The sequence below is a fragment of the Bos javanicus genome, chromosome 1 (assembly GCF_032452875.1).
Source record: "Bos javanicus breed banteng chromosome 1, ARS-OSU_banteng_1.0, whole genome shotgun sequence".
Taxonomy (NCBI): domain Eukaryota; kingdom Metazoa; phylum Chordata; class Mammalia; order Artiodactyla; family Bovidae; genus Bos; species Bos javanicus.
In genome coordinates this window covers 70,112,919-70,133,040 of record NC_083868.1, presented here as the reverse complement: position 1 = coordinate 70,133,040, position 20,122 = coordinate 70,112,919, and the positions used below count along the sequence as shown (strand labels likewise).

General features: G+C 38.0%; 1 protein-coding gene and 1 long non-coding RNA gene across 4 annotated transcripts in view; one reads left to right on the top strand and one right to left on the bottom strand.

Moving 5' to 3' along the window:
• The window catches only part of SNX4 (sorting nexin 4), a 52,955-nt gene extending 43,576 nt beyond the window's left edge, over positions 1-9,379 (top strand). For all 3 annotated transcript variants that reach the window (XM_061410986.1, XM_061411002.1, XM_061410994.1), the window contains exons 10-14: positions 1,822-1,911; positions 3,434-3,533; positions 5,262-5,407; positions 6,453-6,567; positions 8,223-9,379. In XM_061410986.1, coding sequence (XP_061266970.1) covers positions 1,822-1,911; positions 3,434-3,533; positions 5,262-5,407; positions 6,453-6,567; positions 8,223-8,270 — 499 coding nt within the window. In that variant the 3' untranslated portion in view covers positions 8,271-9,379. The remainder of the gene's footprint in view (positions 1-1,821; positions 1,912-3,433; positions 3,534-5,261; positions 5,408-6,452; positions 6,568-8,222) is intronic.
• Positions 1,831-16,359, bottom strand: LOC133244194 (uncharacterized). Its single transcript, XR_009735322.1, has 2 exons — positions 15,655-16,359; positions 1,831-1,975 (listed from the first exon to the last, which is right to left on the bottom strand). It is a non-coding gene; the product is annotated as an uncharacterized LOC133244194 (long non-coding RNA).
• Between the last annotated feature and the right edge of the window lie 3,763 nt (positions 16,360-20,122).

Genomic DNA, 20,122 nt, shown 5'->3' with positions numbered 1-20,122 from the left:
CTCCTGCTCTCTGCAACTAGAGAAAAGCCCATGCAGCAACAAAGACCCAGCATAGAAAGGAAGATGGAAAACTGTCTTTATTTGCAGTTAACAGGATTTTTTCTGTATAAATTTTATTTTTTCTGTGGAAAATAAGTAATTTTTAAAAAAAGTGAATCATTAAAAAAAAAGGAACCTTGAGCCATATCTCACATCGTACATAAAAGCTAATCCAGTTTGGATGACATACATCAATATAAAACCTTAAACTATAGCTTTTAGTAGGAAATAGAATATTTTAGCAGCCTTCGAGTAAGCAAAAGATTTTTTTTAAAGGACATGAAAGGAAAAAAAGTCTTTTAAAAATGATAAATTGTTCTTCAAAATTAGAAATTTTGGGATCTCCCTGGTGGTCCAGCAGTAAAGATGCCATGCTTGCATTGCAGGGAGCATTGGTTTGAGCCCTCGGTAGGGAACTACTACCTAACATGCTGTGCCAAAAAACAAAAAAAATTTAAAAATTTAGCTTATCAAAAGATTTCCTTTGTAAGTGGAAGGAATGTAGGAGTACAGAGTCAGTTGGGGAAGATAAGTTCTGGAGATGAATGGTGGTAATGGTTGCACAACACCATGAAAGTACTCGAAGCCACTGAACTGTATACACCAATAAATTGTTAAAAAGGTGAATTTTACGTTACGTTTTACCACACACGAAAAAACACACCCCATTAAGATGATGAAGAGGCAAGCCACAGACCGGGAGTAAACATTTCCAACCCAAATATATAAAGAGCTCCTACAACTGACCAATAAAAAGACAAAAATATTATTTTATTTAAATATCATTTTTCTTTGGATTATTTAAGCTGACCAGCTGCTTTTCAACTATTTTGTTGTCTTCATGCATTCTGTTGACAGGACAGTCTCAGTATTTGCAGGAATTTGGGATTATCCCTTCACTTGGTTTATGTAAACGTTAAATAAAATTAATTTTAGTACTAATACCTAAAACATCTTTACCATTTACCCCTTTCTCCACACTGTGTTTCCAATCTTCAACCAACCAGCCACTTACCTTTTTTGTTTTCTTAACATTAACTTTTCCAGAATCGTAGATTTATGAACTACAGAGTTTTTCCTACTCTTAACAATGATTCTCAAGCCATTTTTCAGTCACATAGGACAAAGTCCACACTCTCACAAATGTAAATTTATATTTACAGAATACGTATTTTGCCTACTTTCATAAATACTATAAGCACATCGCTTTTCAGTGAGCAGTGACTTAGATTTTTTGTTTATTTTTTAATTCAGTAAACTTGTTTACTTAACTACATGAAGCAGGCTTGGAGGCATAAAGTATATTTTTATACTTTATGTAGTTGATTTGCAATACTATGTTAGTTTCAGGTATATAGCAAAATGATTCAGTTATATATTTATTTCTTTCAAATTTTCCATTATAGGTTATTACAAGATACTAAATATAGTGCCCTGTGCTATACTGGGGCACTGTGCTATATTTAACAAAAGATACTACAGTGCTTATTAAGCTACCTTAAGAAGGACCATTTTTTTGTTTTTTTTATATCCAAGACCTTGCTAAACACATTTTGGTAAAATTCAGTAGAATTGTCATGGTAATTAAGGATTGCTCTTTGGGGGTGGGATAAATTAGGAGTGTGGGATTAACAGACACAAACTTATTCTCATTGTCTGTATTTTGGTCAGTCATTCATGGGTAGCAAGTGGTCAGTGGACCATGCTTTGAATAGCCCTTCTTTAGAATATTAATATTTTGTATCTTGATAAGAGTCACTATATACGTTATTTTTTAAACAGGTATGCATCTTCTATTGATGATATTTTGGAAGATGAAGAACATTATGCAGATCAGTTAAAGGAGTATCTTTTTTATGCAGAAGCATTGCGGTAAGTATAATACATGTTCCAGATGCAGTCCTATGGCTGGTCAACACTCTCTTCATCTGTTACTCTAAAATAAAGAGAATAAGATGATTTTTAAATGAATTCCTTCCCCTAGATATTGACTGAGATCTCACTGTATTCCTATCTGTTGCAGAGTGCTAGACATAGGAATTTAAGACGACCCTGATCCCTGGTGGCTCAGATGGTAAAGAGTCTGCCTGCAATGCAGGAGACCTGGGTTTGATCTCTGGGTTGGAAAGATACCCTGTAGAAAGAAATGGCAACCTACCAGTATTCTTCCCTGGAGAATCCCATGGACAGAGGAGCCTGGAGGGCTACAGTCCATGGGGTCACAAAGAGTTGGACATGACTAAGAGACTAACACTTCCACTATATTTGAAACATTATATTGATAAAACCTTTTAGTCTCTGACTTCAAGTCTGTCTGTATGTTGTTGTTTCTGCTTTTTTCTTGGAGATTGGAAGCAGAGTACACATTGAGTGTATGTTATTATGATCTGTCATTAAATTGTATATTACCTTTAAATTCTGTGATTTTCCATACCTGCATATTTTATCTCCTTAGTAAGGTTGTAAAATTTCTTAATGTTAGGACTTTGTCTTCTGTTTTTATGGTATCTCCTACAGGGCCAAGCAGAATTCTCTGGGAGATACTCCAGTTTAGAAAAATGAATCATTTTCCTGTCACTTTTAAAATCAGTATAACAATTCTGTTAATAAAACAGAAGAGCAGTATTCCTTTGGCTGTTCAGTAGCTGGGATGAAAACATCACATTGTTAGCATTTTTCCTTCTAGAGCTTTGAGTAGTAGAGGTCACACCAAGCTTTTTCAAGTAACTTACCAAAGGAAGGTTGCTCAACACAATGGAACTCTTTGCAACTCTTAAAGATTATAGAAAAGATGAATGTATATTGATAAAGAAACGTGTCTTTGGTATATAGTTCAGAAATGCCTAGCTAAAGTCTAGAACAATATATACCATCTATTAATATGAATTGTGTCTGGATTGTAGAACTATGGAGAAGAAAGTGTTTTTAAAACTTATTTAGTACATTCCTGTATTAGAATCTTTTTTTTTTTAGTAAGCATGGATTACTTTTATGATAATAAAAACTAATAGACATTTCTAAGTAGAAAATTTTGAGATAATCTTTTTAAATAATACTCAGTTGTTATGTGAGATTATAGCATTAATTCCAGTGCTGTACAAAAAAAGCTTTTTTAAAAAATGTATGTGATAACAGTATGTTTATTGAAAAAACTTTTGGAAGTATCTGGAAAACAGCCTTTTTTGATTTAAAATATAAAGTATTTATGCTTAGGTTCTGCTAGATTAAATTTTTAATATTGGGGTACTACATTGTAAGCTTAAAATTTCTAGATATAAAAGTTCTGACCATAGTAAGATATGAATGCCTCCACTATACCCGCTGAGGAAAAATTTAACATGTTAAGAATTAGAGAGGCCACAAAAATTAAATGGCAGCACTTTTTTTCTCCTAGGGCTGTGTGCAGGAAACATGAACTTATGCAGTATGACTTGGAGATGGCTGCTCAGGACCTAGCATCCAAGAAGCAGCAGTGTGAGGAACTGGCAACTGGGGTGAGCTGTTTTCTGTTTGGGTCTTTGGTATTACAATGACCCTTAAGTGAAATGGGCTGCAGGATGCCTGTAGCTTTTCAAGGGGAGTAATTTGTGGACAACTGTATAATTCTTTTGGTTGTGATCTTGACATAAAAAGATATAAGCCACTAGGGGCTTCCCTGATGGTCCAGTGGTTAAGACTACGTGCTTTCATTGCAGGGAGCACGAGTTCAATCGAGCACGAGTTCAATCCCTGGTCAGGGAACTAAGGTCCCACATGCTGCATGGTGGTGGCCAAAAATTAAATTAAAAAATTAAGTCTTAAAAAAAAGTAAGCCATTAAAACATATATAGTGTTATAAGAAATTTTGCCAAATTGCACTGTATAATAAGAACCATCTCTTTTCTGATTAAGTCTAAGTGAAAAAAAAATTATTCTTTGGGATTGAAATAATGACCTTTGCAAGATTTAATTTTATCACTTACATTATAGAAATTTTAGTTAACTTGAAAAACTGCCCTGTTAGAATCATTGCCTCTCTCCTAACAGAGAGCTTTTTGTGTACTTTATTCTTGAATCCTTACAGTGAGTACTTGTGAACAAAATTTTGTATCTTACTGTATTAGACTTAGATCATTTTTATAATCAGCTTTCTACTGTCCAGCTGTTTCATTGGAATAAATAAGCTGTCGTGGTGAGGGCACACAATCTGGAAGTAATGAGGCCATGACAATGCCACTGCTTATAAGTCATCTCATAGTTAACAAGTCCTGTACTTTTAAAAGTGCTTGTGGGTTACCCACATAAAGATACGTGGGGAAAGACCTTTCACCATGAAGCAGGTACACACTGGCTTGATTTATTTTTAAAATCCAGGGGAAATTTCCAGTCCATTTTCAGGGAGCTTGGTCGTCTACTCCTGCATGTGCAGGGAAAAGCATTTTCTTCAGTAAACTCCAGAGAGTGAGGAGATGGTGAAGTTTGAGGCTTGGGTGTAGGCATTCTGTTTTATTAATAGATAACCAAGTTTTAGTGTGAGTTATGCAGATTTTAAATGGTTTTTTCAGTTTGGTTTATTTTCATTGTTGCCTGTTGAATTTTATCCATTTTTTATGATCACAGAGTAATTGAAAGAATATGACTCCTGACATAAATAACTTGCCTAGTATTTCACCTGGAAGTTTTCCATATGATGAAGAAGCTCAGTTAAAATTTTTCCTTTTTTGATTCTTCAGCATCTCTAGTATCATAAGCCTTAATAGTAGCCCCCTGGTTGTATGGTTTGTGGTCTTCTGTCTGAGTTAGGGGGAAATGGCTATTTCCTCTTTAAAAAAAAAATTGTGATAAAATATACAGAACATAGCATTTATTATTTTAACCATTTTTCAAGTTCAGTAGTAGTAAGTTCATTCACATGGTTGTGCAGCCAACCTGCAGAATTCTTCATCTTGCAAAATTGAAACTCTATACTTACTAAATATCAACTATTAATTTCCCTCTTTACCTAGCCCTTGGCAGTCACCATTCCACTTTCTGTCTCTGGAAGTTACACTACTCTGGATATTTCATGTAAGAAGACTTGTACTGTATTTGTCTTTTTGTGACTGGCTTATTTTACTTAGCACAGTGTCCTCAAGGTTCATCCATATTGTATCGTGTGTCAGAATTTTCTTCCTTTTTAAGACTGAAAAATATTCAGTGTACAGATGTTATTTATCCATTCATCTGTTTCTGTTTCATCTTAGACTGTGAGAACATTTTCTTTGAAGGGAATGACTACCAAGCTCTTCGGTCAAGAAACTCCAGAGCAGAGAGAAGCCAGAATAAAGATGCTAGAAGAACAAATAAAGGAAGGAGAACAACAACTTAAGTCTAAAAATCTGGAAGGCAGGTAAAAATGCTGGGGTGTTTAACATGGCTAGACTTACAGGCTCTGTGGCAGGTGGCTTATAACCATTCCTAGCTTCATCAGTGTCCCTGGATGTAGCCTCATCTTCTAAAATACAGTGATTGAATATTCCTAAGAAACTTGAGTAATCAAAAATCATGTTACATAGAAGCATTTGTGTTAGTGTTGGGGGAAAGAGGAAGAAGGAAGTGTTTAAACTTCATAATATTATTTTTTTGCACTTTACATGATTTCTATCCTTTGCATATTTCCTCTGCTCTTTTCTGTCAGTTAAAAGCCTGATCATTCTGCAATGCCCAGCTCTTGAACTGCTTCCTTTGTTAAGCCTTCTCACAGGCTGTCACAGCACTTGGTTCATACCCTTATCCCGTGGCAGTTTGTACAGTGTGACTGTCTCTGGCTATACGAACCCTTCAAAGTCAGTGATTGTGTCTTCTTCATCTTTGTGTCCCAGCACCTTGCATATGGCTTAGAATATAATTATTCCATAAATATTTTTAGAAATTCAGTTCTCAGAGATCTGCCATTACTTCTGGGCCCATTTTTCATGTTGTTTTTGTCTGATAGTTGTTGAGTAAATCAAGGCAGACCAAGAGTTTCACTGATTTGGAGGTGGTTTTGTTAATTTTTGAAACTGCTGGTGTCAAGTAAGTCAAAGTAAACTCAAGAACAGAGTTAAAAAGACAAGTGGCTCTCAGAATTTTTAAAACTTTAGTTGTCATTTAAAGTAAATACATGATAAATGTAATACGTAATCCATCTTGTTGAAAAGACTGTGTGTTTTGCAGTGACTCCAGGCAGGTAAGTTCATGTGGCATCTGTTGGCTTATAAGTTGGTTCAAGGAGCCATTTACATCTTTTTTATAGGAATAATTTGAAGCTGGAATTTGTGGTAAAAGAGACTATTAAATTATAGAAGAGTGTATGATTAAAAACCCAACTCAGATGAGAAGTGTTTATTTGAATTAATATATAGTTTACTTAATTTAAATACGAATAATAATGATGACTATACCCTTTATTTCAGAGAGTTTGTCAGAAATGCTTGGGCTGATATTGAACGCTTCAAAGAACAAAAGAACCATGATTTAAAGGAGGCCCTCATAAGCTACGCAGTCATGCAGATCAGTATGTGCAAAAAGGTAGGTTTTGGTTTCAGTGAAGGTACCAGTATATTCAGAAGTGCTGGCAAATTTCTTTAAAATCAGTTTCTTATTTGGAACAAAGTATATATCATTTTCATTTTTAAAGTCCATTCTTTTCCAGAATGTTTCCCAGTTTCTCTACTTAATTTTGAAAGAAATGTCATAATCAGAATCTTAATTACCAAGTCTCCACTCATCTGAAGTTTCAAATTTGTATGCCCTATTTATTACTTGTATTTGAAAATATGTACTAAAAGCATTATATGGTTATGTGATATTCTTGAACAGGGCAGTAAAATACCATTCCTAATAGCGATACATACTTTCATTGGAAAATGTTCTAAACGTTAGGGCCTGGATAAAGTAGTAGCTAATGGAGTATTCATTGTTAGAAAAGACAAGATGGATCTCACATGCACTGTCCTAATAAGATGGATCTCACATGCACTATCCTAATAAGATGTCCTAATAGGACGGCAGATGAGAAAACAAGCTACACACTAGTGCGTATAATGCAATCCTGTTTTTGTGGGGAAGAGGAAAGTGTGTATTTTTTAAATGATTGGATGTATACAAATGAGTTTGAAAAGATACACATGAAAGTGTGTATTAATAAACATGTCACTTACACCTATCATATAAGGTATGAACACTGAAGCTTATTCTGGTTAAAATAAGTGTTTTGGCAGTGATGGAAATTTTTCTAAAACGATGTTGTAAGAACAACATGTATAATCTTCCTTAACCTCATTTTCATAGCCCCAGTGCTGCCTGTGTTTACCAGTCAGTACTGGTGCCTTACCTTTCTCGAGTGCTTCTCACTTTATTGAGCGATTCAGCATGCTTTATCTCAGTAAATCATTTAGTAAGGCAATCTGGGACGTTTTAAAGGATTGTGCGGTTTTGTTTTGTTTTTCTTTTGTGCTCCATCAGGGAGGAAAAAAAGCTAAAAAGATTGATTTTTTCCCTATTGTTCAAAGCCTCATTAAATATTGATAAACTTTAATGTATAAGTATTAAAATATTCTTCATAAATTAGAAGTTATTAGAGAATATATATATATAAACAAGAGATATATATGTATATATCTTGTTTGTTGAAAACATACCTTCTACCACTTTCTAGATTTTACTGTTACATTTTTTACAAACGTGTTTTTGTTTAAGCCTATTAGGTATATAATAACGTGTTAGTTTTTGCTAAATAGCCTGCTGTAACCATTGAGAGGGAGTTTATAACTTTTTATCAAAATATTGGCTATTAGGTTAATTAATAGTTCATTAAATTATATTTAATTGTTAGACTAATCAAGTTTTTCATTTCAGATATTGCAAAACTTGTTTTATAAGTAGAAATGATATGAGTATATGATAGGAGTAAATGAGTCTTTCAGAAAGAAGTAGGAATTCTGTCTCTTTTTTGAAGATAGGCTCTTACAATGATTCTATTACTTTTTTCAGAAGTATTTCACTTTGACTTACATTAGCCATTGCCAGAAAAAGTATTCTGTTTGTTGGAGTTATTGATTATTCCGAAAGGTGAAATCTAACATACCAGTAAGCCAAGTACTTGGGCTTTCAAAATCCTTCCAAAATTACATTTTAAGGTTTTGGGGGCTTTTTTTTTTTTTTCCGTTTGTTTGTTTTAAAAGGGAATTCAAGTTTGGACCAATGCTAAAGAATGCTTTAGCAAGATGTAATCCTGTGAAATGAATTTCTCTTCAATCAAAGTACCCCAAAACAGAAGCACAAGTAAATAAAAAGATTTGTTACCCTGCATACACAAAAATATATAGTAAGTTGCGTTAAGTTCGACTTTCCTTAATTTGATTATATTAATAGTTATATTAATATAGCACAAAAGGATGTATTTTAATGAAGATTAAATATTATAATTTGAGGTTTTGGGGACTGGTGCTGATTGTAAAATGTTAATTAGATAAAATATACCAACAGATTGTTGCTTCTGAACCAGTGTCTGAGTATCAAGATGTTAGATCATTTCTAGAAGTTCATTTCAGTGCCCACTGTTTGATATTTGCTTATGTAGGGAGTCTTTCCCTAAGACTGAATTCTTATCTTTATGTGCTAAGGCCCACTAATCTATCAGAGAGGGTTAATTTTTCTTGCCTTACAGTTGAGCTGTTTGGTTTGACAAAGCTCAGCTGAAATTTAGTGTGAAATCTAAGAATTTCTCCTACGTTCATTAATGCCCATGAACATTAATACACTAGACAATGCCTTCAGTGTGTGTTTTACCAGAATTTTGATGTGGTCAAAAATTTTATACTGCCAACAAAGAAGACTCAACTTCTCAGTGGAATACATTGTTATAATCTAGGAATTGCTATATAGAAAGTTTTGAGTATGTTACATATACAAGCATTAAATTCTTAAATAATTCTTAACCTCAGTGATGAGCCTAAATTTACTCTGCTTGGCTCTCTATACATGGCATTTCAGGGTACAAGATGTAGCATTTCAATGTATAAGATATATGTAGTGAACATATGTATTAGTATCTTCATTATTATCATCCTTTTTTATTGCTTGGCTGTAATTTTTATAAAGATAAATTATATTGCTTTTGTGTATGTGTTTTTGTGGTGTATGTTCAGAAGCCAAGCACCCTTGGAATTTGCTAGCTTTGCAGAACTCTACATGTGTACTCATTATTACTAATTATGTAAAAAAATTTTTTCAGTACTGTTCAACATTTGACTTTTTTACATGTTTGAAATGTTGCTGAATTTTTGTGCTGTTTGCCAGACTTATACAGTAAATAAATGAAGTACTGTGTTGATTTTCATATGATTTTTGTTATTTAACAAAGTGGTCTATATCTATTAGTATCTGATGCCCTGTGGAAAAATAATATATGCCATACTATGTTTTGAAGAGTTTCAGTTCAGTTCAGTTCAGTTGCTCAGTCGTGTCCGACTCTTTGTGACTCCATGAATTGCAGCACGCCAGGCCTCCCTATCCATCACCAACTCCCAGAGTTCACTCAAACTCAAGTCCATCGAGTCAGTGATGCCATCCAGCCATCTCATCCTCTGTCGTCCCCTTCTCCTCCTGCCCCCAATCCTTTCCAGCATCAGAGTCTTTTCCAATGAGTCAACCCTTTAATTGTATACATTTGTCTTATGCCAAAATGTTGGATTTCTTAAAAATAAGATTATGAAATGATATATGATTTCTAAATTTTTACCTTTTTTAAAAAAAAGATAAAATTGTTAGAAGCAAAAGTCATCTTGGTAGGTACACTTTTCATCCCACTGAAGTGTATCCTCTCTTGGCTCACGAAATAAAATAGCTTTCCATTTGGCCTTTAAAATCAAAAGCCTTTTCTTCCAACCTAACCTTATGCTAAAAGAAAAAATGTATTAGAGGACTTGCCTGGTGGTACAATGGATAAGAATCTTGCCTGCCAGTGCAGGGGACACAGGTTCGATACTTGGTCTGGGAAGATTCCACATACCTTGGAGCATCTAATCCATGAGCCACAACTGCTGAGCCTGCACGCTCTAGAGCCTGTGAGCCACCACTAATGAGCTCCTGTGCTGCAGCTACTAAAGCCCATGCACTTAGAGCCCATGCTCCACAACAAGAGAAGCCACTGCAATGAGAAGCCTGCTCACTGCAACAGGAGCAATTCCAAGCAACACTGAAGGCCCAGCACAACCAAGAAAAAAAGCATTAGATTTTTTTTCTACTACCTGACCTAATTTGAGAAGGTCACTGATACCTATGTTTTGAGATAAATTAGCAAAAATATTTTATCATCTCTGAAATACACAAATATTCATTTGGTTGTATGTATATTTAAGTAGGAATATTTTGATGGATTGAGTTTGAAAAAGTTTCACTTGATAGTACAATAATTCCTTTAAAAAGAACTCTTAAAGGTTTTATGTGAAAATCATTTTTGGTACTATTGTATGTGCGTGTGTGCTCACTCAGTCGTGTCTAATTCTTTGAGACCCCATGGGCTGTAGCCCACCAGGTGCTGTCTGTGGGATTTCCTTCTCCAGGGGGTCTTCCTGACCCAGGGATTGAACCCACATCTCCTGCACTGGCAGGCAGATTTCGTTACCACTGCGCCACCTGTGTGCATTTACCCTTTTCAGTATTTAAAAACTAGAACTCAAAAATGAATTATTTAAAGGGGAGATAGATCTCCAAAAATAAATATAAAAAGCTTGTATGAGCAATAACTAGAGAAGACTTATTACATAAATGTAAATACTTCATAACGGAGGAAAATTTAATCTTTACAGTGTACCAGTGATGCAGTTAGTGTAGTCAAAGCATTAAAATTAACTGAAGTCATACCTCACCTTCATTTATATCCAAAAACTTGATGAATGAGTCACTGGTAATTACAACATAGCATCCAAAACAGGAACTGAGAGTTCTTAAAATTCAAGCATCTTTAGAATAAACACATACCCAGCTCGGAATGGAATGAAAAGCCGAGGGTTATATAACAGGAATGCTAGCTAGGCTTTGTATATTCTTATAATCATTTTTTATATTTACATGCATACTCTCTTCATGGTAGAATTTACTGATTATCCTGGAAATATTTACCTAAAAAAATTTTAGAAAAAAATTTTTTTATTTAATAATCCAGAGAAATAAACTAACAAAAGGCCAAATCAGTAAAATTGTACTTCCTTCCTTACTTTTATAGCTTTAAAAGAGCATACTAGAGGGAAAAAAATGAGCCAATAAAATTCAAAGTAAGTAGAACAAAGAAATATTAAAAGCAAGAGCAAAAATCAGTGATATTGAAAACAGGTAATACAGTTAACAAAGCCAAAAGTTGGTCTTTGAGAGTATTAATAAAATTAAACCTCTAGCAAAATGATGGAAAAACCTAAAAGACAGATTATCCCTATCAGGAATGAAATCAAGAATGTTATTTAGATCTTTCAGACGTAAAAAGGATAATAAGGAATGTTACGTACAAATGTAAACCAATAAATTAAAGTCATCAAATTTCTTGAAAAATACAGCTTACTAGAACTGACACAAGACAGAAAATGTGAATAGTTTTAATATTAAAGAAAATATCAGAAATTTTCATACAAAAGAACTCAAGGAATAAAAAGCTTTAATTCTACACAGATTTTCAGAAAATAGGGGTAAAGGGAATACTTCCCCAATTAAAAAAAAAAAAATGAGAACAAGTATTACCCCAATAGTGAAACTAGCCAAAGACATTTCAAGGAAAGAAAGTGGACATTCCAATATATATCATGAACATAGATACAAAAATTATTGAACTATTAGCTAGTTGAATCCAGCAATAAATAAAGAGCATAATACCTTATGACCAAGTAGTTTATCTCAGAATGCGGGGTCATTTTAAAATTAGAAGAGTCAATTACTATAATCTACCCTGTTAACAAAATAAAGGAATCCTTCATGATCACTTCAATACATGCAGACAGACATTTGACAGGATTCAACTCTGATTCATGACTTAAAGCTCTGAAGAAACTAAGAATAGAAGAAACCTTAATTTGATAAAGTGCATCTGTGGAAAACCTACAGCTAACATCATATCTAATGTTGGGAAAGTTAAGTTCATCACTAGACACCTCCTCACTAGACAATACATGCCCCCATTTCCCCCTTTGTTCCCACCAATGCTGAAATTCTCTGGCTTTCTCCCTTCAACTGTCTCCTTCCCAGATTGTTCCCTGTGCTCACTTTTCTCTGAATATTGTTGAACCTTGAAGAAGATTGATGCCTCATTCGTAAAGCTTATAACGGGAAATTCATTCACGTATGTTCACCAGGTGGACACTCCACAAGTCCAAAAAGTCTGGGGAATCTGTTGATTCAGCAAATTTTATAAAATCATCCCCAGATGAAGGTGGAACTAGTTGATTCAGTAGCAGAAGTCCAAATGAATAAACCATCGTGTGATACAAGCAGCATCAGCAGAAGACGAGGAGAAATTCCTAAATACTCGGTTATTAAGGCCTTGATTGCAGAGCATAATAGCTAACATGCATGAAAATGCTACTCATACTACACCTAAAACTGAGGCACAGTGTGGCAGTGTGCTGACCCAAGGTCCCATATATAGTAACTGCTAGAGTCAGAGTTTAAATGAACCCAAATAACATGGCTCTAGAGCCTGTACTTTTCAAGGCTTTTCCCGTTTGGAGGAGCAGAGACTTGGAGGAGACCCTCTGGGACAGACCCATGAGGATGGCAGAGGGATAGAAAAGGTAACTTTCATCATACTCAGACTGTAAGGTATTTGAAAGGAAAATGTCATGGGTACTTCTGGAAGTGGGGACAGGGAGTGGAGACATGAGAGAGAAGCGGGATCTGGTGAAATACTAGACTAGTGCTCCAACTTACGTATTTGTGAATCACTTGGGGTTCTAGTTAAAACACAGATTCTGATTGTATAGATTATAGAGTGGAGCCTGAGAGTCTGCATTTCTTAACAAGCTCCCAGATACTGGCAGTGCTACTGGTCACCCTTAAATGCATATATTTATATTATATTGGACATCACTAGCTATTAGGCCAATGACCTGGCCAAACAGATATATTTTGGTTCAGTTATTTAGAAAATATACAAAAATTTAGCAATTATACAAAAAAAAAAAGAAAATTAGATAATAGCAACTTTTTAGTACTATGTCAAGTTTGGAAGTTTATATCAAAAGCAAATTCTGTGTGAAGCTTTAATGATAAAGATGAGTAATGGATAATAATTACATAAAAACAAATTTTATAGTGATAAAAATAACATTTATGAGGCATTCATCAAATATTGTGGAAGACTTGCTATTAAATAGAGTGATTCACACTGTACTTTTGGTTTATCTTTGCACCTTCACCATTCCTCTAAAATGGCAGTAAGGGGAAAAATTTTTTTTTGAGTACCATTAAGGACAAAGGGAACAGAAGAGACAACAGTGCACAAGAAATGTTGACAAAATCACAAAAGTTTGGAAGAATAAAAAGATGGAGAAGTGTTAATTGACTAAGCAAAATGTTGACAACTGAAACTTAATAATACATGCTTATAGTGGGGGCTGCTAATGAGAAACAAGCTAATTTGCACAGCAGAATGTAAGACTCAGGAATTAGAGGAAACCGAATGAATGGGTGTAGAGTTAAAGGTGGGGCAAGAGCAAGTAGATGCCCAGGACCTGACTCTTCTCCATATAATGAGGAGCGCACCATTGCACATTACTATGAAATTTCAGATGAATAGAAAATTCCAGGAAACAGTTAATATACAGAGAATTGCTATCATCATAGCATCAGGCTTCTCAATAGCAAAGTCTCCAAAAAGAAAAGAGTAATTGCTTCAGAATTCTAAAGATGAACTATTTCCAGCTTGACAGCCAAACCGTCAATCACATGTGAGGCAGAACAGACATTTTTGGATATGTAGTTTCAAAAAATTCTCTTCCTATACACTTATTCTCAAAAAGCTATCAGAGGCTGTGGTTCACCAAAGCAGGAGCATTGACCTGGAAGACATGGGATACAGAAAAAGGAGATCCAGCATAGAAGGTAGATGACAGAAATGCCCAGAAGACAACCAGAAGGAGTCCCAGGAGGGCACTGTCCGTTGGGAAGCCAGAGATGGAGAGCTCCAGGAGAAAGAACGGCTGGGGAAAAGTTGGAATTGTAGGCTTCTGTGTAGATCTGACAAATGTGGAATGTTGTATGTGGAACCGTTGGAGTGGGATGTTAGACATAGAAAACTAAGCAATAAAAACAAGTCTATTGTAATATTCAGGAGGAAAAGGAGTGTTTTGCAGGAAGAGTATCATAATCAGAATATACTACATGGCTCTGAAGTGAAAATATTTACATAATTACAATAATGGAAACCTGACAAAGAGCTTATCCAGACACGGTGCTAACCACTGTAATGGTTGTTTGGGAGGAGAGATTAAGCATGCCAAATAGTTAACCTAGTATGTTGATAAATCAAGACACAGCACCAGAAGCATTGTTAAAAAATACAAAGATAAATGTCCAGAGAAATGGCAAAAAGAAGTGAAGGGACTGAAGAATAGAGGATAGGTAGAAGGTGAAATAAGGGGCAGCTATTTTTGTCATAAACCGTTTTTTTTTTTTTTTTTTAACACTGTATTGTGGAAATTCTCAAACATACTCAGAAGTATAGAGAAAAGTACAGTGAATCTCCATGTACCCCTCAACCAGCCCCAACAATTACAGACATGGCCAATCACATTCCATCCATACTCTGACTAATTTTATTTTATATTGTAAATCTTTAAATACTATTTAATTTTTAAAAAATTTATTGAAGTATAATTGATTTAGAATGTGTCAATTTTTACTGTACAGCAAAGTGATTCAGTTATACATTCTTCTTTACCATTATGGTTTATTATAGGAAATTGAATGTAAGTACTATTTAATTTTAAATTAATAGTTAAATACCTGCAGATGATAGGAATAATATTTGTGAAAAATTATCACTATATACCAAACTGCTTTGTGACCAAAAGGAAAATAACAGTAATCACTGCCTCAGACAACATGACCCCATAGGAACCAACCATATCAAAGTTGGTACATGTGGTAGACAGTATGCTGCTGCTGCTAAGTTGCTTCAGTCGTGTCCAACTCTTTGCGACCCCATAGACGGCAGCCCACCAGGCCCTGCCGTCCCAGGGATGCTCCAGGCAAGAACACTGGAGTGGGTTGCCATTTCCTCCTCCAATGCATGAAAGTGAAAAGAGAAAGTGAAGTCGCTCAGTCATGTCGGACTGTTAGCGACCCCATGGACTGCAGCCTACCAGGTTCCTCCGTCCATGGGATTTTCCAGGCAGGAGTACTGGAGTGGGGTGCCATTGCCTTCTCCCGGTAGACAGTATAATACACTAGAAATGAATATGGATATGAGTGATAAAAGTGAGAACACACATCTCTCCAGAAGTGGCTCCAAAGGAATTGTAACTAAAAGAAAAATAAAAAAGTATCAGGAATTAGGCTATCAGCAAAATATGGCTGCAGTATACTGACATGAAACGGCAATGTCCACATCTGCCCCTCCCCACTTACTGTAGATGATGTCATTAGTGATGGTTTCCAGTCATCGCAGTGAAGTACACTTCCTGCTTGTTACAGACTCGGCTTGGTGTGCAAATGCTGCGCTCCTGTATGTGACAAGATGAAGAAAAGAGAAGTAATGTGAGTCAGTAGCTAATTCAGAACATGTGTAATAAAAATGTAAAAATAATTGCTTCTTGCGTCTAATATATAAGAAGCAGAGAAAAAGATGGGGCACAGGTCAAAAGGATTAAGAGTGGGGAGCAGTGTATACATTAACCAGGGAGCAGCTGACATGGGAAGGGAGGTATATTCTAGCACATTCATGTCTGATTACGTTCCCATGCTGATTTTAAAATAATTTGGCAATGACCTACATTTAGAACTGCTTACATTTTACCTGTCCCCACCCCCCTGCCCACAAGGTGAAAGTGAGAGTCGCTCAGTCATGTCTGACTCTTTGCGACCCCATGGACTATACAGTCCATGGGATTCTCCAGGCCCGAATACTGGAGTGGGTAGCCTTTCCCTTCTCCAGGGTATCATCCCAACCCAGGGATCAAACCCAGGTCTCCCGCATTGCAGGCGGATTCTTTACCAACTGAGCCACAAGGGAAGCCCACCCACAAGTTGAGCATAGGTATATTTTGTTTATTCAAAGGGAAAAGCTATCAAAAGCACAGAAAGGTAGCCAGCAGTGCATCAAGGCTCAAAAATGATAGATTCTTATCAGGAGAAGCAAGTCTGAGGCCAGAAACTCAGGGCGACGGGGCAGCATGGGAGGCCACTGAAAGATGGTGTGGGCCCGCATGGGCATTGGCACCTTCAGTGCCTGTCCTGGCTCTGCCCTTTCTTTTCCTGCCCTTGAGCTTCCAGTTTGGAGTGGGTGGGGGCAGTTAGTGATTTGGGAGTTGCTCCAAAGGACAGAATTACTGTGAGAAGAAATTAATACTGTGCAATCAAGCACCTGATGCTCAGGCCAGATGAAAGGCAGATTCTTTCTGGAGGCATCAAGTGAATAATTCTTCCCAGAGTTGCTAAATTTTAAGAGAATGGTTGAGCGGTGTGTTTTCTGGTTAAAGGAGGTGATAAGAGCCAAGGCATTCATTCCCTCAAAATCAATCCCTGATCTTTCCTACTGACTATAATAAATGTGAGAAAGAAATTTTCAGTGTTGATATTTATGAATTGTTAATTAGCATAGTTGACTTTTGTTGATCTCATTAGTGGGAGTCAAAATTTGAAGAAAAAAAAAATTCATGGGATTCTGATTCATGGAATTTCAGGTGGGGCCTGGGGTAAAAAATCTGCATTTTCTAAAAATGTCCCAGGAGATTCTGATGAGCAACCAAGTTGAAAACACTTCATTCTAAGGATAGAGGCAAATGGTAACCACCACAGTGGAGTTCAGTTATAAATGACACATTCCATACCCTTCTTTGCCTTCCAGATATGGTCAATAAAAATGCAGCCCATAAAAGTTGAAGCCCTTCCAAATATGGTCATGGATGTGGTGAAGAGTTCACTTTAGGACATGTGGAGCTTTGTATGATGAGAACAACCAGGTTGAGGTGACCAGGAGGGAGTTAGATATACAGGTCAGAAGCTCCAGAAGAGTCTTAGCTGAACATGGGTTTGGGGGACGTTAGCAGATAGATGGAATGAACACTGTGGGGAGCAGCCTGAATGAACGGAGACCCAAGTACGAAACCGTATGTGTGGATATGGGCATGACCATGGTAACTAATCTTTCTTCCTTCTACTTCGGTTTTGGTAAAAACTCAACTCTATTTCTGTGTTAACCTGTGTTCCCGTTCAGACTCTGAATGCCCAGTTCTTTCAGCCATCACTCATGTGCTTTCCAGACTCTGACCCACCTGAGCTAATATTACTTGTCAACCTCTGATTTGAAGTATCCTTCTCAAAGCTTAGGACCCAGAAATAAGTATGACCCTGCAGAGGTTCACCCAGTGTAAGCAGGATACAGGAAGGCTGCTCCTAGCTGGTGTTGAGACACCACTCGTTACCCGTCAGCCAACTGAGGGTCACCACTGTGAGCCAGGTCCCTGTTTCCCTTACACCGCTAAAAGCGCTCAGGAACCAAAAAGAAGAAAGAGGGAGTCACTCAGTCCTGTCCAGCTCTGTGACCCTATGGACTGTAGCTCACCATGTCCATGGACTCCATGTCCATGGACTTCTCCAGGCAGGAATACTGGAGTGGGTAGCCATTCCCTTCTCCAGGGGATCTTCCCAACCAAGGGATCAAACCTAGGTCTCCTGTATTGCAGGAAGATTCTTTAACCACCAAACCTATGTTGTATCACATAATTCTACTTTTCTGGATTCACTATATATTCATATATATATATATATACACACACACACATACACACACATATATATATGTGCTAAGTCACTTCAGTTGTGCCTGACTCTGTGCAACCCCATGGACTGTAGCCCACCAGACTCTTCAGTCCATAGGGATTCTCCAGGCAAAAATACTGGAGTGGGTTGCCATGCCCTCTTCCAGGGGAGATATATATATATATATATATATAGAGAGAGAGAGAGAGAGAGAGAGAGAGAGGTTTCAAGTTTCTCTCTGTATCTTTAGGTATAGATACATGCATACCCCCAGGTAAAGGATTGGCTTCTCTTAGGACTAGGCCTGATAGAGGCACCAGTGTTCCCCATGTTGCTGTGTTGGTCAGGTGGGGATGACCGAAGAACACTGGCCCCAGTGCAGCCCTGAAACCGTGGGTAACCATTAGTCAAAATTCCATGTCACCTGCCTTTACTAGTCAAGGTTATCTACAAAAGGCTTGCACGTCCTCCATGCAGCAGGTAGCCTAAAACAGTAAGATGTTTGCCAGAGTTATTTTCCAGGAACTTGGAGTCTGTTGCATCTAGTTTGAGCTGAGCCGGTTGAGACTGGACAGGACCACCGACCCTGAAACAGCGTGCATGAGTGTCTGCCCAGTGACCTTTGATGGCAGAGGGCTCGCAACCACCCTCAGGTGGTGCGTGGTGCCTGCATTTGCCAGTTATGTGCTGATGCTCGTAGCCTAGTGACACCTGTGCAGAATATCTGTTACCTCACCTTTCCCCATGCTCCCCACGCCTCAGGCAAGCTTGCATCTTTATTCTTTATTCCTTAAGTGCCCTGAGCCCCTTGCCTGTGGGGAGGTACATGTGAGGCTTATTCGCCCCTGGCTGCCTTGTGAACAAGCCCCCTCTCTGCTGTAAACCTCAGCACCTCAGTGTTTTGGCTGATGAGTGGGGAGCAAAATGAACCTGGTACCTGGTCTGGCAACAGCCCCTTAGAGGTCTAGTTCCCAGTCCGGCTCAGCAGAGACTCGGGGAGTCCCATTTCTGCTGCTTCCACCTGTCAGCAGCCCTGGTAAGTCAGTGGAGGGAATGATACCCTCTAATTAAGAACTTACTTGACTGACCTTTGAAACAGACCCAGTTCTTCCAATGATAGGATCCCAGAATCTTCAGCAAGAAATGAGCTTGGAGATGATTTCCCGTCAATTTAGAAATGAGGAAACGTGACCAGAGAGGGGAAGTGACTTGCTCCCAGTCACACAGCAGATTCTCGACTTCGGGCAGGGTTCCTCCTCTCCTGTATTAGCTCTGTCTCCTGAGCTAGTGGGCCTGGGTGGCTTGACCAGACCTCTCTGGCTCTCACGTCTCACCACTTGCTCAGTAGCCAGGGACAGGGACTGGAAAGGGGATAAGGCAGGCCCCCACACCAGGTCAGGGGGCACATGGAGAGCAGTTTGTGGAGAGAACACGGGAAAGCAATTGGCTGAATGAGTGGGATCAACACTGCCTTTCAACCACACAGAGACTTTGGACGGTTACTGTTGCAAACACCTCTCCAGTTCCTTCCTTAACTTGAGCCTGTGTATGTGACACCCTGGGGGGTGGGCAGAAGGCCAGTGATAGCTGTGTTTAACAGGTGGCCTGAGCCCCAGAGGACGATGGGTGATCTGGGTCACACAGCTGGGGGGACCAGGCCTGGAAGCTGTGGCTCCCCCTTTACCTGGCCCAGCCTGCAGGGAGGCCTCTAAGGCTTTTCAGGGATCCCCCTGGTGGGCAATGGGTTCCTTTGGTGGTTGGCAGAGCCACAGGAGTCCTGTGACCTTCCCGCTTGTGGTGAGCTCGCCAAACCTGCCTGACACCTGAGCTCCAATGGTTTCTTTTCAGGCCCAGCTCATGTTCCTCTTTGGGGGACATGGCCCTGCTTGGAAGTAACTGAAGACCCCCGTCTTCTTTTAGAGGTGGAAACTGAACCATAGCTTCTGGTGGGGCCTGGGTAGTCATGACAGAGAGCTGGTGTTACTGCAAGGGTTGCCCTCTGCAACTCCCTGAGCTCATTTGCTTTTGTTTGCCTCAGGACCGGGGGACCTGGTGCCTCTCCTGCATGAGGCAGGCTCGGCTCCCAGCCCATCTTCTCTATCTAGAGAACCATCCT